Genomic DNA, 18073 nt, shown 5'->3' with positions numbered 1-18073 from the left:
TAACACCTCTGTTAAATGCGGTCAGAATCCGTCACTGATACTGTATGTCTTGGGTGCAATTATGTAGCTTTTAATGTGGTCAAATACCATCCGACTGTGATCCGATCACTGAAAACACATGTTAATGCTAGTTGTACTATTAGATTACAGACATAACTATATCATAGTGTTGGATACAGTATACAAATGAATTGCTGTTATTGAACATGTTGGTTTAGGTTGTCATATTATGTAAAGCTCAGCACAGAAAAGATTTGTTTCTCTCTACAGGTGGATACAGTAAACATGTCAAGCATCTGTGGGTTGCAGACTGCAATACCAGCAAGGTAAGCACACAGTAATAAATTCTCTCACTACAAATCTATAAAAAAAAAAAAGGATGGACAAACCAAGTAAAGCATGTGAACAGTATTTGAAGAAATTTTTGTTTGATTTTAAAAGACAATAATAAGTAATACGCTTATTTATATTTAATGTCATAAGGATTTTAATTAATTTTCAAAATATTGTATACATTACCATAAACACCATTTACTTTCATTTGAAAGAAAACAAGGGTGAGTCTGTCCAATCAAATTTCAGTGTGATAAGGTAAAGTCCCGCCCTACATTTTGTCTTGATGATTGTTTATTTTACTCTAACTGTATTACAGTTAAATGCTTTTGAATGCTGTTTTTGTGTTGTTTTTAAGTTTCATTATTACATTTGTGACCCTGGACCACAAAACCAGTCTTAAGTGTCAGGTTTTCAAAATTGAGATTTATACATCATCTGAAAGCTGAATAAATAAGTTTGTTAGGATAGGACAATATTTGGCTGAAAAACAACTATTTGAAAATCTGGAATCTGAGGGTGCAAAAATATCTAAATATTGAGAAAATCACCTTTAAAGTTGTCCAAATGAAGTTCTTAGCGATGCAGTTTTGATATATTTATGGTCAGAAATTTACAAAATATCTTCATGGAACATGATCTTTACTTAATATCCTAATGATTTTTGGCATAAAAGAAAAATGGATAATTCTGACCCATACAATGTATTTTTGGCTATTGCTACAAATATACCCCAGTGACTTAAGACTGGTTTTGTGGTCCAGGGTCACATTTATGCTTAAACGAGCACTACGTATCCAACCATAGTGGACCTAACTGTATTAAATGTCTACTTGTAGTGTACTTCAAATCTGAAAAATTTGTAAAAACTGTGCTTGTAGATAATATAATAGCCACTTAAGTGTACTTAAAGAGAGTACGCCTTCACAACTGTTTCTTAACACACTTAAAAAGAGCATTTGGTCATTTTCAATTCAAATTTAATTTGAAGTACATTTTAAATCACTGTTTTATCATTTCTGTCGTGCTCTAAAAAAAAAGTACACTTAGTTTTATGTGCTGATGAACATACTAATGCACATATTTTAAGCACATTAAATTATGAAACTATAATACACTTTTATTTAATTGCAATTAAAATACAATTTACGTATGTCCTACATTTAACATTAATTTCTCAAGTCAAGTATATTATTTAAAAAGTATGCTAAAAATGTACTTTAGCATGTACTACTTTTTCACAAGGGTAGTGAGATTTTAGTGGTCAGTAATATGTCTTCATCTAATGTGATTCTAAATCACTATAATCATATTTGCTAAAATGATATTCAAGGTATTCTGTGGAAAATGTGCTTTACTAGTATATATTTGATGTAACAGATGTTATTTTTGTACAGACTGCTGAATCATATAGATGGACACAGGAATTATTCAGGCAGAACATATAGTATGGAAAAGGGAAGCAACTACATGCATTTAATTTCCGCAAACTGCACATCCAGTGTCAATCATTCCAGCAATGCAGCAGATTTTACCTAGAACAGGACCTGCAATCTAGACGCGGCAATGAAAAGGCTACGTGTTCAAACTATGCTATGTTAGCAGCGGTGTTATTAGCCATGCGTGATAGCTTTGGCCAAGCAGAGTGGAATATTAGCAGCAGCTACAGAGAAAAGACCGAACCAGCTGATTCATGTTAATAATCCCTCCCCGACATGAGCATTAAGTGTTTAGCCTTGTCATTAGCGTAGCCCACATGTGCGAGCAAGAGCAAGATGGCAACATGGCTGAATACCTGAGTCAGCGGTTTTTGAGTTATGCTTTTGTTTGTATCTGTCTGAAACAGAGGAGACACAAAGCAAAAGAAGAGACAGAAAAAAAAATACAGGAAGTAAGTTACATTCAGAGAGGCCTCTGGAACCCAAAGTATCTCCTCGGGTAGTCACATGCTTTTGATATTATCACAGGCCACCATGCCAAGATGAGAAACACAGGCAGGTACCATATGAAAAAAATGAAAGATGGTTTTTAGGACCCAAAGTAGGACAGTCAACAACAGTATATTCACAATAGTTCAAATCCCATGATTAAAACAGACGTCAGAGACAATAAACATTCTTTATTTTATTTGACAGCAGTGTGGAATGAAAAATAAATATTACTGTTATACATCTACTGATTTATACTAATATTCAGTGGGCTCCAAAAATCTGAGACCTCTAATGTCTCTGTCTACTTTTACCACATTTTAATAATTTAATTAAAAATAATTAAATACAAATTACATTATCTGCAATTAATTTGAGTGAATGTCAGAAATTTGGTCACTTGATTAATTGTAAATATTTCTAATTCATTTTTTCTTTTATAAAATTCCTGTAAATTCAAAAAGATTTTGAAAATACATTTTCTAAGTGGCCTCAGACTTTTGGACTCAAATACATAATGCCAAATTAGGTTACAAATGATTTTTTTCCTAATTAGTTTTTCTCTTGCAGTTCAAATGTATGCAAAATGATATCTATTTCAAGTTGCTTAGACTTTAAGGCACAAATGTTGCATATGAAAGCAATGAACTTGACACTTACTGTCACACACGTAGGGTTTATCCTGATCATCGTTGGCCGCTGCCTCTGTTCGCCTGCGCCCAGAGCCTCGACCCTGATCAACAAATAATAGACAATTACATTATATAATCACTTTCTTTTTGTTTAGATCATTTCTCATTCATCTTTTCTTAGTCTCTGCACACACCATTAGTCAGAGAGATCAACACAAGTTTTTCTTTTTCATGTTTTATTTCTCTCTCCGGTGTCCGTCCGCCCTGTCTCAAGCTGTCTCTTTTTCTTGCTCTCACTTGCCTTTTTTCCTTCACACCATCCACAGACTTTGATGAGTCATGCTCATCACTCACCCTGCCTTTGTTTCGATGCTTCCTCTTTGGTGTGTCCACTTCAAAATCTTCATCGTCATGGAAACCATCCCCATTTTCATCTGCCTCAAGCACCCTCTGCAGAGAATGAAGAAAGTTGGGGTAAGCGATTAGATGACTGAGATCAATGCACTGCACAAGAAAAGACAATAGTCTGCATATTGAGAAAGTGGAGAAATGTATTGCCATATATGGTCAATGGGGTCCTTAAAATGCTGGCATTTCGTAGCAACATAGTATAAGAAACACTAAAAGTGAATTGTTTTTATGAGTGTGTCATTGAATTATTCATTCACCCGATTCATTCAAAGATACTGATTCATTCAGGAATGAAACAGCACCTACTGTGTGTTGCTTCTCCTGTGGCTTCGCTTGGAAGCATAAACAGATCATGTAACTGGTACAATTGAGTTTAAAATGTAAGTTAACTTAATATTAACTTCTATTTAACTATTGTGTGAAAACAAGATTATACTCGCAGCCCTGCACTTGCTTGTGTGATATTGTGAAAATATATAGCAATGTGAAGTGCATTGTGTAGAAAGCATGCTGCAGTTTGTGTTTTGTCAAGTCTAGTGGTCCTTGCCCTAATAATGCGGTATTGTTTGCCAGAAGGTAGGAAGCAAAACAGCTTTCGGCTGGGGTGGATGGGGTCTCAGATGATGGATTGGGCTTTACAGCGACAGTGAATGGCGGATATCGCTGATTGATGGCAGATTGCATCTTAAAATGATCTGTGCCATCACCTTAAAATTTTGCAAAGCATCTCTATTGGGTTTGGTAGTACTTTTGAACCATACAGTAATGCAGCTAGTAAAGAAGCTTTTTATGGTGCTAGATGTTTGAGTGGAATAGTTTCCCATGCAAATTTTATGATATATTTTTACATTAGATGCCAAGTGGCACTCCAACCAAAACCAAAATGATTATTTATCAAACAAACGTAAATGAAACTTCAGTGATCATCGCTTCACCCTCTTCACCGAGCGCTCACACATAAACACACGGGAGCTGATCCATCACCGTCAGCCAATCCATAATATATTTGCCCATAGACGGATCCACTGATAGACACGGTTTTCAAACGCTCCCGTGTGTTTGTGTGAGCCCTCGTTGAAGAGGGTGAAGCGATGATAATTGAAGCCAATCACAGACGTATCTGTTGAGCGCATGAACGCAATGACCAACCAGTGCTGTTTAAGAATCTGCTCAACAGAGCTCAAATCTTTGCAGGAAACATATGTTTTTAAAATTTCAGTACCGAATGGTATCGTCGTCGATACTTTTGAAAACACTACATGCATGCGTCATGGTACTCTCATGAACGTGAGACTGACACGAAGATTGACACAGAAGAGAAGAAATCGTTGAATCATTATTTTTGTTTTCTTTGCGCACAAAAATTAGGGTTAGAAAGCTCTCGGATTTCATCAAAAATATCTTAATTTGTGTTCCGAAGATGAACGAAAGTCTTACTGGTTTGGAACGACATGTAGTTAATGACAGAATTGAATTTTTTGGATGAACTATCTCTTTAAAATTGAAAGTGGAAATTCGATATATGACTTAAACTAAAAAATTATTGATAATTTGTAAATGTATGAATGACAGCAGAACTATTATTTACCATATTTTAATATATTAAAAACCAAAATTGTGCCAAATTATTGATTAGTATTCGCCATTTTAACCAAATGAATGAAATGTATTTTCACCCAAACACTGTAGAGTTCTACACAACAAAAGGGAAATAGGAGGTATTTTACATTTTTAAAAGTTGATAGGCCTATTTATTTTGCCTTAAAGGTGCACTAAGCAATTTTTGAAAAACACTTTTGACCACAGTGTCGGACCGTGTCCCAAAACACACTTGTAGCCAATCAGCAGTAAGGGGCGTGCCTATGATAGCGAGAAGAGAGCGCTCAGTTTGAGTGCACAGGACGGATTATAGACAGATGGAAGATAAAAAAAGAGGAAAATATCAGTTGTTTCTTCCTGATAGGTGAGTAACATTGATTTTGCTTTGTTTCACACAACTTATCTGTGTTGGCTTTTGTTTGAATATGCTTGTGTGTCATCTTCGCTTGTTTCCGCAATTGTCATTGCCAGGGTTGTGTACGTACGTGTGGGGTGGAGATTTCAAAATGGGGCGAGGTCCTGTTGGGGTGTGGGCGTGTTTGTTTTGGTGCTTTCAAATATCAACATCGTTTGCCAAAAATCGCTTAGTGCACCTTTAAATATCCTAATTATTCATGATTATATGGTTAGTTACATTTTATTATTTGTATATTATTGTTTTTTCCCCTTGCTGTCTGTGAATCTTTCAGAACAGAGCTACAACTAGGGCTGCAAAACGGTTAATCGTGATTAGTGATGTATGTGTACTGTGTATATTTATTATATTTATATAAATACATACACATATATGTATACATTTTAAAAAATATTTGTATGTAAATATTTTTTATATAAACCTAACATATTTTTCCTTAATATATACATGTATGTGTGTATATTTATATATACGTAATAAATCTACACAGTACACACACATATAGTATGTAAACATAAACTTTTATTTTGAATGCAATTAATCCTTTTGCAGCCCTAGCTACAATCTATTTTTGGTTTGTGACCCAGCAATTGAAAACCACTCTGTAATACATTATCGTGCACTTCCAAAACAACTGGAGCTGGATGTGTTACCTGAATTTCCAGTAGTGTCTCTTCCTCTTTGGAGTTATTGTTCCTCTTGTCCAAGATCCCATCACCACGTAACAGTGCCTCCAGGGCCGTGGCCTCTGTCGCAGGGGCTTCTCTCTTGGTCATCAGCTCAGCCTCTAAACATTAAAAAAGAAGTAGAAAATGAGAATGTCTGGTAAACAGCCAGTAGAAGCAGCTTCTTAGGACCTTTTGAGGTCCAAATGTCTGAGACAAATTATATTACTTGCATAATATTGTGTGAAAAGGTGTGTTAAAAAAATTGTAATACATTACTTATTATGTAGTATTTCTGTGTTTCTATATGTTTCTTTCCCAGAGTTTGGACCCCACTGTATATCTAAATAAGAGGTACAATCAGCTAAAGACACTGAGTGCACTGAATCACTTTTCTGAAGTCACTTCATGAAGGTATCGGTTTCACACAGGCAGACAGAGTTTGTGTGTATGTGTGCGTGCTCGCATGTTTGTGTGTGTGTGTGTGTGTGTGTGTGTGTGTGTGTTTTCCACCATCAGTTTGGGTAGGTTTCTTGGACACATCAGTCATCAATATGTTTTTATAGGGTGGATAGCTTTTCAAGGCTCATTAAAGGTGAAAAGCTCCAGGTGCTGAAGATAAAATGGAGGATGTGTGTGTATGGAGGGAAAGGCGGGAGAAAGCTGTGTCTCATTTCCCTCCCTATATCTTTATGATGTGAACTGGTATATCATAAAAATACTATCGAGCACTAGCAAAGGCCTGGATCCACTAAGCATTTGGACATTTGTGACTCATTTACATATGACATAACAGCAAGATCATGCATCCAAACATAGCTGAATCTGATATTTTCAACATTGCAATATCCACCTTATTTTGCAACATGGGAGTAAGCTATTTTCTTATGAATAAAAAGTGGATAATGCATCATGCATTTGCTGTTAGCTGTTTAAATGTACAGTGCCATTATGAAGTATGTGCTTGTCTTGCATTTTTGTTAATCAAGCAAAACTGATTATGTACATATATTAACTTTCATACATAAATATAATAAAGCAAGACACAAAATACTTACAAATAAATATCAGTAGTACCTTAGGAAAAAATATACATATACTACTGTTTTGGGGACAGCAAGTTGTTTTTTGAACAAATTCACAATATTTAAGAGGGCAGCTTTATTTTATTTATTTATTTGTTTTATTAATACAATTTATATAATAAATCAGTAATAATGTGGTTTTGTATTAAAATTTGAAATAACAGTTTTCTATTTCAATATATTTTAAAATAATTTATTCTTATGATGGCAAAGTTGGCAAAATTTTTAGCAGCCATTACATCAGTCTTCAGAAAAATCTCTTAATATTATCATCATTGAAAACAGTTGTTCTGCTTAATATGTTTGAGGAAACTGTGATATTCTTAAGATTCTTTGATTAATAGGACGTGCAAAAGAACAGTGCTTATTTGGAATATAATTTTTTGGAACATTGTAACTGTACATATTTCTGGCCTAATAAATATATTCATTTCTTTATACATTTTTGTCTTCTTTTAATACCTCTAATTACCGTATAAACCTTTTACTGGCTTAGGTTTTTCCCCTTTACTGCACATGAGGAACATCTGATGTTCACTGGTTGTCACCGTGCATTCTGGGTAGGGAGTGAACGTTTCAATGCAGTGGAACCATTTTGTCAATGGAGAGCCTTAGAAACGGATGACTCTCTGAGAAGTGCACTTATTGGTAAACTAAGGAGTGGATTGAAACACACCCTTAGAGGTCTGTCATAATATTTGAATTGTTTTCTGATCTATAATCTGCATCAGTGGAGTTAAAGTGTTCCCAGAAGCTGTGGTTTCTGATGGCCATATCATGTGTTTGCTGTGAGATGCTCCTACTCCGTATGTGTGTACATGATTGAGAATGCTTTTATGAATCTCTGTCCTTGTCTTTATTCTCTTTGTGTCTGATTGAGCCGAGACACACTCTTCCCCTGGGAGAGGAGCTGAAAATAGCACAGACTGCCAGTCAGGGGCTGATTGCAGCCGCCCATCCCCCGTTTCCAGCCGCCAATCATGAACAAGAGGCTAAGAGAGGTTGATGTCTACAGACACAAATCATAAGGTCTTAATCATCGCAATATAATACAGCACTGCAATATTTATGCATGCCGTTAAATCACGACATTGGCACCGAAAAGGCATGCGCTGACTGGAAAGACTATGTACTGCTTTTAATTAAGAATTTAGCAAGATCACTCTGAGGAGTCCGTTTCACATGGCAAATGTAGTGCATAATGAATATATCAGTTTACTGAGATGCAGCTATTTGGTGTTGTCATAGTGGCATGATTATATAGCAGACAAAATAGGCTGATTGAATCAGTTTATTGAATTAAAGGCTCTTCTACATGCCATATCTGCTGTGGAGAAAAAGACAGCATATGAAGGTTTACATTGGAATCGAGCTTGCTTGCTTGTCGTTATGAACCAGGCTTGGATATTGGACACCAAACCTGTTTACAGTGGCGGAGCACCCAGAAATGTACAACACAAACACATTTCAGACAGGAAGCGTAGGAACGATGTCCTGCTGTAACTGAGCAGAATTATGCCTCGCTATAGTGTAAATATTACGATTCCAGGACTCTGGAAAACACATACCTTTAAAGGGATAGTTCACTCAAAAATGAAAATTATGTCATTATTTACTTATATTACTTATGTTGTTCCAAAGCAGTTTGACTGACTTTCTTCTGTGCAAGCAACATGGAGAGTAGTGCAGAGACTACTTTTATGCTGTTTTTACATATTTTTTGAAGCTTGAAAGCTCCAGTCCCGATAACTGTAGTTAGGGTCAGTAGAGTTTTTTTGAAGAAATCAATAGTTTTATTCAGCAAGGATGTTTTAAAATGATCAAATATGACAGTAAAGACATTTCTAATGTTACAAAAGATTTTGTATTTCAAATAAATGCTGTTCTTTTTTAACTTTCTACTCATCAAAGAATCCTGAAAAATACGTATCATGGTTTCAACATTGAAAATAATATTAAAAAAGCTTTTTGGGCACCAAATCAGCATATTAGAATGATTTCTGAAGGATCATGTGTTACTGAAGACTGGAGTAATGACTGCTGAAAATCCAGCTTTGCCATCACAGAAATAAATGAGAACTGTACAAATATTTCACAATATGATTATTTTTTCTGTATATTTGAGCCAATAAATGCAGCCTCTGCAAAAATATACCCCAAATATTTAAATTTCAGAAGGACACAGAAGAAAGAGAGTCATATAGAAATGAGGGTGAGTAAATAATGACAGAACTTTAATCTGTGCATGAACTATCCCTAAGAGTACACTACAATGCATCTTAATTATTCATCATGCCAAAATGTCTGAATGGCTCAGGAGAGCAGTCGTGTGACTTGAGGAGTGAATTGCGGATCCTGCATGACACTTGGCCAGAGTTGCTTTGTCATTCAAATCCTCCTTCTGATATCTGCATTATTGGAAAGCAATCACACTTTACTTGAGGCCTGAATCGGTTTTATTCACAGTTTTTTTTTTTTTGCCAAACTCATGCTGGCTGAGCTCCAAGTGAAGGTCAGGGCTTCTTATATTGCTTTACTCCTATTGTATTTCCAGGGACAGCTAAGAAAATAATAGAGTGGCTTTCTTGTTGACACAGACAGGCCTTTATGTGCCTTTATCGAGTTCTTCAAGCCCTTCTGTAGCCCCCCATCAGTCCCCAAGACTTACATTCTAATGCTGCATGGCCAAATGATTAAAGGGGCCCGGTCAGGGCACACACAGACACAGAGAAGGATAATGAGACCCAGATGGGCCGGTTCTACAGCCTCTGAATGACCTTAGAGCAAAGAAGCAAGGATGGAGAGAGAAAAGAGCAGCAAGAAAGAATTCAAAACCAAAATCTAAGCTTGAGAGAAATCACACAATTAGCTGCAATCATAATCTCACCGAGTCGGAGTTCACAAAGGCGAAGCTGGGGGTCAAGTGGCGGGTGAAGTCGCCTCTTCTTTCTCCAGCAACGCGCTGGGTAGGTGTACATCTGACCTGCTGCCAACCCTGCAATTAGACAGTAGTAGCACGGTTTCAATATAAGCACCATTTGGATGGGATTATTTTTGTAGACAAAGTTTAGGCTGAAATTAGTAATGGAGGATATGTGTAATTTCATATATCAGTTTGGATTAGAATCTATTGTTTGGATGTGGATGTTATGAGATGTAAAGTGCTCTTTGGTTGAAGAAAATGATAAAAAAAAAAAAAATTGACATGAATTAACATTTAATTTTGATAAAAATACAGTAAAAACAGAATTATTGTGAAATAATATTACAACTTGTAATAACTGTTTTCTAGTTTAGTACATTTTAAAATGTCATTTATTTAGGTGATGGCAAATCTTACATTTTAGTAGTCATTAGTCCATAAAAACCTTCCAAAAAATAAATAAATAAATAACATAACATAACAACAACAAACATTTCTTATTTATATCAATGTTTAAAAAAGCTGTACTGCTTAATTTTTTTTTTTCTGATTCTTTGATGAATGGAAAGTTCAAATGAAAAGCATATATTTGAAATAGGAATGTTTTGTGACATTGTCTTCACTGTCACTTCTGATCAATTTAATGCACATTTTCTGAATAAAATCACCGATTTCTTTAAAAAAATAAATCCTACTGATCCCAAACTTTTGAAGGACAGTGTATGTAAATGTAAATTTTCACTTGCAGGCATCACTCTGGGAAACACAAAACTAGTCTTATCTGGATAGAGCTTTAGACACAAGAACTTGAATAAAACATCTTAAATGAAAACGCTGGCATCAGGGGTTTTCACAGGGCCAACATATATTCTGTGCAGTTATATAGATCTGTGAGGTACATGGTCTCTTAGTTATTCATGTATCCAGTCTCTTAATGGTAAAATAGAGGAATCGAGAGCAAGAAAAACCCAGAATAAAAAAACATCCAATAAACACTGGTCTACCACAAAGTGTAGGGTGTGGCTATGGAGCTTTTAGTTGCGAGGCGCTGACTCTATTTGTGTCCGGTTCTCGGCAGGCATATTGTTCCCTTTGGCAGCTGTATGTCTAGATATTGGCTGTTTTGGTTAGATAATAAGGAAAGGAATGCGGTGGAAAGACTAGAGACATACTTCTGTCCCATTACATTGAATAGTGCAATGCATTGTTTAACATGTTACAAACTTACAATTTCCTAAACACTAGTATGCTGTATAAACACACACCAACACAGTTTAATTGCACTCTCTTTATCGTTAAGTCAAGCAGTATTTTAAGTGGATTTTAAAATCAAAGTGTACACTGCCAAAGTCCAACTTTCCAAATGCCTGTGGTGAGAAAAAAAAACTGTACAACGACTGGACATGATGCAGTTTACCAATTTTAAACATTTGGTTAGATGACTGTGTCTTGAGACAACAGCTCCCTACAAACCACTTCATCCAATTTGTAGTTCATTTAATGCACATGAACACATATGCAGTATAAGTAAAATATTGCTGATATATGCTAGCACACCACACCTCTTCATTGAAAGGAGAGTTCACCCAAAAGATCTTTTACTCACTATCGTGTCATCCCAATCTCATATGACTGACTGGCTGTTAAGCTCCAAGAACACAAAAAACACACACACACACACAAAAAAAAAAAAAGAAAACATAAAATTGCAATTTTACCATTCAATAGTTCTCAACAGAAACAGGCTGAAATGTAACCCATTATTCAGTGATAATCCTACCGTCCACTGAGGTGTTAACTAAAAAGTAAAGTTACTGTATGGTGGACCACTTATTTATTTAGTGTTTTAATAAATGTCTTATAATATTATTATATATAAGCCTTTTATGTGTTTTGTTATATAACATTATTACATTTGTATATAAGCCTTGTATGTGTTTTGTAATACATTATATTAATTATATATAATATAATAATATATATAACAACAATAATGTATGGTATGTAGAAAATGTGTTTTTTGAACCTTAAACCATGTAAACACTTTGCATTACACCAAATACACAAAATAATGTTATTAGAATAAAATAATGTTATAGCATCGTCATATAACCCTTTTAACAGACTGTGAACAGTCACTGTATGAAAAATATCACTTTTTTGTGAAGACTCTTAACAAATATATTGTATAATAATAAAAATAATAACAGCATACAGGTTTGTAAGAATATGGAGGTAAGTAAATAATAAAAGACTTTTCTTATTTTGACTTTTCACTTTTTAACGTTAATGTTATTTTAAAGGTAAATGCAGAATGTGCTACCTGGCCCCCGGTGCCTCTTCTCCATCCAGATGTAACAGTTGTTCTGAGCTACGCCCGTCTGAGAGTCCAGGAAGGGCATGCGTACGCTGCGCTCCGCACACAAGCGGGCATTGTAGCTGCGACAGTGCTCAATGGCCTCCCTGTAGAACTGGTCCCCGAGCCTGAGGAAGACACATTTGGAGAGGAAACCTGGATTTAGCATCAACCATGCCATTCCGTACTAATGTGGACCTTCAGCTAGTAATTAAATGTATCCAAATGACCTCATTGCAGGCAAAACTTCCATACGTTAAGTCAGACAGATAGATAAGGCTATTTCTGTTGGCTAATACCACTTCAGATAAATGCAGCTTCAAGTGTTTTGTGCTGTTGAGCCTTCGGGTCATGTTTCTTTTCACAATTCATTTTGCCACAGTGTTATCCGTATCATTCTCTAGGTAGTCAAAAGGCACAGAGATGTGACTACTAACTTCCAAACAGAAAGACAGGAGATACACTGGACCTGAGTCAGCCCGCATGGCTTCTCTCCCCATAACTGCCTCCTGTTTCGATTAGATCACTCTTCTCTGGACTAGAGGATACACAGATATGTGAGGAATGCTGGGCTGGACAAAGAGGAGTATTCCAACCCAGCATAGTGACACAAAGAGCCTCAGTGTCTGGAGGGGGCAGGAGAGAAAAAGAGCAGGCAGGTATGAAAAGCAAAGGCCTGAGAAAGACAAATGAGACAACTAACATTTGATAGCCTTGTCTACTCACAAAAGTAGCTTTGAGAATTGAGAACCAGTTCTTATTCAGAACCAGTTCCATTAAAATAAAACTGCCACCATTCTGGAACATCTGTATATATGAGCAGAAACAGTTCATGACCCTCATGTCATTCCAAACCTGTGACTCTTTCTTTCTTCCCTAAAACACAAAAGAAGATATTTTGGAAAGCAATGCAGTCCACTGTTGTTTTGGACTAGTGCTGTCACGTTATCAGATTTTTACTACATAATTATCCAGGCCAAAAGAACTGACAATAGCAATATTACTGCGATATCCATATAAATTCTGGGAGAAAAATGCTATCAGTAAAATTTTTCTTTAACTTTGTTTATTCTGGGGGTTTTTTCTTGCCTAATGAATCACACTCAAAATATGTGTATGGAGGTGGAGTTTGTGATCAGTAACTATACAAATGCATACCAAAAAAAAACAATTGCTGTTGACTGGAAATTCATGCAGACTGGCGGGTCTAATGCCCTGTTTTGTTGTTTTGTTTTTGTTATTACAGGATTCAAAAATCTTTTTTCCGTTTTATGATGGGTAGTAACCAGTGTGTTATGAAACCAACACCGACTAATTTGGAAATTGGTTGGAGTGTCAACCAGTTTCCAAATTTCAAATACAAATTTCCAAGTTATTTTATTTACAGTATTACTGTATGTATACTAGTATTATTAACACAAAATAGATATTTCACTTTTAAAATATCACAGTCAATACCGATATATTGCAACACCCCTATTTTGGACCCCATTGAGCTTCATTGTTTCAACTGTTTTTGTCCAAACATTCTTCAAATGTTTGTTTGTGTGTGTGTGTGTAACTCATACAGGTTTAAAATGACATGAGAGTGAGTAATTGATGACAGAATTGTACTGTATGCGTTTAGGTGAGATATACCAATTGCTACATGTAATAAATATGAATTTCATTGTGAATGTCAAGTGACTAAAGTAATCCAACCAACCAAAATTGATATTTGAAATCAAACTAGAAACCGGAATCATTAAATTCCTTATGTCTCTACCCAAAAGACACTGAGAACAGTATCCTCTCCCAAATCAGCTGTTGAATTCTTGATTCTTTTCGTCATTCATCTCGAAAACCTCCAGATTACATCTACATTTCTTCCTTTCTCCAGCATTCACTATATTCCACTGCACCCTTTTTCCTGGGCTTCCTGTGAGCATTTTTTCCCTGCAACGATATGCCTGTGCTATCAGCTGGAGACTGCAGGAGTCATTATGTAAGTCGCAGTGACAGAGGCCCGCATTAGAGCGCCCACGACCTGTAGGAAAGCCGCTATCACCATAATCATCAACATGCTCCACTGGACTAAACGGCCCTGATGGCTCTCAACTCAAGTTTCCTCTCAGAGCCGATCTATAACTACTTTTCAGCACCTTAAACAAAACCATAACAGCCCCTAGAGATGACAAGTGCTTACCAATGAGCGGCTGATGATGACGGTGTCTATCAGCACCATCTTAAGGAGAGAGCTTGTGTGTGGACAGACACCACGCTTCATACAGCCTCCCCCTCTACTATAAACATACCGTGTGTTCACGGCCTCCTGTATTACACTCGAGGCAAGGACTCTGGTCAACAGAGTGGAGCAGTTATGTAAACAGTTAGACTGGCGTGTTGGAAGACATGTATTCTCTCTGCCACCTCCCTGGAGGCACGGATGAAGAGAGCCTCTTGAAGGTCGTTGAGATCTTCACTCTTTTAATGTCGATTAGTTATGGACTGAGGAGAATAGAAGGGATGTTTATTAAATCTGTCACAGTATTTGATTTCCACAACCCTAAGAGCATGAAGCTACTATAGATGATTCATGTTTTACAAGTGTGTGGTCAGGAAACAGAAATGTGACTTTGGTAAAGTAAAATCCTTTAACTTTGAAAGCGAAAGGTTAAGTCTTTGTGTGTTCACCAAAATTGTGGGTTGGCACGACACTGGAATGTTTTAGAGTAAACATTCAGCTAGGTGTCATAACAAGGCATTATGGATTTCACTTTTTCTGTAAGCTGAGAGGTTTTAAAGATATGTAGACCAGTGAATGCATGATGAATGGAAAAAGGCTAGACCTTAATTTTGCGCAGATTATGTTGTTAATCATTAAAGAAGTCAATCAAATAAAATAAAATAAATCACCAAACAAATATTATTGAATTCAGAAAGAAAGAAAGAAAAGAGTAAAACTCATTTTCTTTAATTGCTTGATTATTAATTCTAAAATATGACTAAATATTAAGTGTTCGGTATTTTTGCATTTTGATAAAATAACAAATAACAATGAAAATATGATTATCTTCATTTGCATAATGATAATCATTTGATTCAATCATTTGTTCTTGTTATTTATGCATAATTTTAATTCTGTATATTTATACTCAATAAAATATTTCATATTAAATAAATTGTCATTATTATTAAAAAGAACATTATTACTTAGTTTTTGCATTTTGACAAAATAATAATAAAAAAATTATACTGAACAATAAAAGCATTATCTTATTTTTATTAATAATAATGGCAACTATGATTGTATTTCTGGTTGTTATTTATGTATGTTATTATTTTCACATTTTTATATTACTAGAGATTTATCAAGATTGTTGTTACTATATATTACATGATATAAATGATTAATAATAATGTTTCATACTTGAGAATAAATGGTGGCACTGATTGTTAGACCCAATATCTAATTTAGAAGAATATATGATTTACATTCATGCATTTGGCAGAAGCTTTATTCTTTGAGCTACAAGAAGGCTAAAAAAAATTCAGAAGAATATATATAGGAATAAATAGGGAAAATGCACTGAGTCTGACCAAAAAGCAGCAGACAATATGTTCTCATTGAGAAGTAGAGCAAAGAAAATTAGCTGCAGACTAAACATTTATTCAGTCTTCACACATCCAATTCAAATGCATTTGTAAACAAGCGTTTTTCTATCAGCCTGTTTCAGCCTCGATGAAAACTGTAAATGAACCTTCTGCACTGAGCCATGTGCTTTGTCCCTGGGCTGCTCTTAGGAAATTAATACCTATTCTTTATTCAACAGAGCAGAGCTGCAGCTCATTCACAGTTTTGTGTGTAACTCAGAGGCTGGAGGCCCCTTTACTCAGCCAGCGTCTATATTCATATTACTTGAACAACAGGGGTGTCTCCTTTGTGTCTCAAAAGAACATAAGGATGTAGAAGATGTCTTTCATATTCAAATGACCCCTTTAGTTTGATTTAATCCGAATGCTCTCTCTAAGGACAGGTGTCCATGAATAATCATTGGCTTAGGTAGGCGTTGCTCAGAGAATTGTTGTTCGCTTTCAAATACATATGCATACCGTCGTGATAATCAGCACTGCATTTCAATTAGACACGTGCTTTGTAAACCTGCTCTCCAAATGTGATTAAGCTTTCATTAGTTAACACAGACCAGCACAGAGACGTCTTGTCTCAAAGCACTTCCTAAGGAAGCTTTTCATCAGTGCGAATAAACAAGATCTGCTTTCACCGAAATGCTGTATTAGAATTTTTGGAATCATATGGCTTTCTTGTTCGAATCACTCATTCACAAATCTCACTACAAATGCTTTATCATAAGTCCAGATTTCCAGATGAAGTGCGCCATTTTTTATGTTAAGCACAGCAACATTTGGCTCAACCAATGGTGCTAATTTGGAGGCGGGGCTTTCTGTGATGATCTGATCTGCTACATCACCTCTAAACCTCTTAAAACCTCTCACTTTAACGTCAACCCCCTCTCCAAACAGAATAAGCATTTTAAGTGATTGTATGGGTATTTTAAAACAGTCTGTGGTGCACCGGAGGATAGGAAGGTGCTGATATGAATAGGGATTTGCCATCCACAGTGCATAGTGAGAAGAGAGAGAGTGATCCATCACAGTCAAGCTCCTTTCTGTGTGTCTATGGGGAGATGAAGAGGCTGAAAACAGAAGCTGTAGTCTCTCTCTCTCTCTCTCTCTCTCTCTCTGGACACCCAGGGCACTGAGTGCACCACATTCACTACATTCACTCATTACATGCCTGTTAATCCAATTGACCATTAATTACTGGGGCTACAGTTGCCATACCAAAAAGCATTGATCCTCTACAACAGAATTTAGGCATTTAACAATGTAGCTTCAATTTATTTTAATCATTAATTGCAGGTTTCATTTTTTGTTTAATGGCATACAAGACATACCTAGACTATTTTTACTGTCATATTTAGCACTACATGATATATTGTGACCATGTCGTTCCAAACCCATAAAACCTTTGTTCATCTTCGGAACACAAATTAAGATGTTTTGATGAAATCCGAGAGCTTTCGCCTCTATAGACAGCAATGTTACTGAAATGTTTGCAGGCCCAGAAAAGGATATCGTTAAAATAGTCCATGTGACATCAATGGTTCAACCATAATATTATGTAGCTATGAGAATACTTTTTGTGCGCAAAGAAAACAAAAATAACAACTTTATTCAACAATTCGTCTCCGACAAAGGTTTGGAATGACATGAGAGTGAATAATTAATGACAGAATTTTCATTTTTGGGTGAACTACCCCTTTAATATTGGAAATATATACTGTTCAAAAGTTTGGTCGGTAAGATTTTGTAATATTTTTGAATGAAGCCTCTTATGCTGCACTGATCAAAAAATACAGAAGAATAATAGTGTGAAAGATTATTATAATTTATAACAACAATATTCATTTTAATTTATTCCTTTGATTGTAAAGTTGAATTTTCAGCCGTCATTACTCCAGTTTCCTAAGAATCTTGTCTTATAATCAATGTTGCAAACAGTTGCGCTGCTTAATATGATATATATATATATATATATTATTATTATTATTTTTTATTTTTTTCAATTCTTTGATGAATAAAAAGTTCAAAAGAACTGCATTTATTTGACATCGATTTTTTTCGTAACAGTGTAAAAATCACTGTCACTTTTGATCAGTTCAATG

General features: G+C 35.6%; 1 protein-coding gene across 7 annotated transcripts in view; it reads right to left on the bottom strand.

Moving 5' to 3' along the window:
- Positions 1–18073, bottom strand: part of dpf3 (double PHD fingers 3) — a 34602-nt gene that overhangs the window by 13253 nt on the left and 3276 nt on the right. For 3 of the 7 annotated variants that reach the window (XR_009267605.1, XM_058756004.1, XM_058756006.1), the window contains exons 2-7: positions 12315–12475; positions 9956–10063; positions 5972–6105; positions 3248–3343; positions 2922–2994; positions 2129–2170 (exon numbers count right to left, since the gene is read on the bottom strand). Coding sequence is in view for 6 of the 7 variants with exons in the window: in XM_058756004.1 (XP_058611987.1) it covers positions 2129–2170; positions 2922–2994; positions 3248–3343; positions 5972–6105; positions 9956–10063; positions 12315–12475 (614 nt within the window). In the remaining variant the exon portion in view is untranslated. Of the gene's footprint in view, positions 1–2128; positions 2171–2921; positions 2995–3247; positions 3344–5971; positions 6106–9955; positions 10064–11597; positions 11640–12314; positions 12476–18073 lie in introns of those variants that run through there. The other 4 variants (XM_058756005.1, XM_058756009.1, XM_058756007.1 and 1 more) reach the window with 3 other exon arrangements.

The sequence above is a fragment of the Onychostoma macrolepis genome, chromosome 20 (assembly GCF_012432095.1).
Source record: "Onychostoma macrolepis isolate SWU-2019 chromosome 20, ASM1243209v1, whole genome shotgun sequence".
NCBI lineage: Eukaryota > Metazoa > Chordata > Actinopteri > Cypriniformes > Cyprinidae > Onychostoma > Onychostoma macrolepis.
This window is presented reverse-complemented; position numbering and strand designations above follow the sequence as displayed.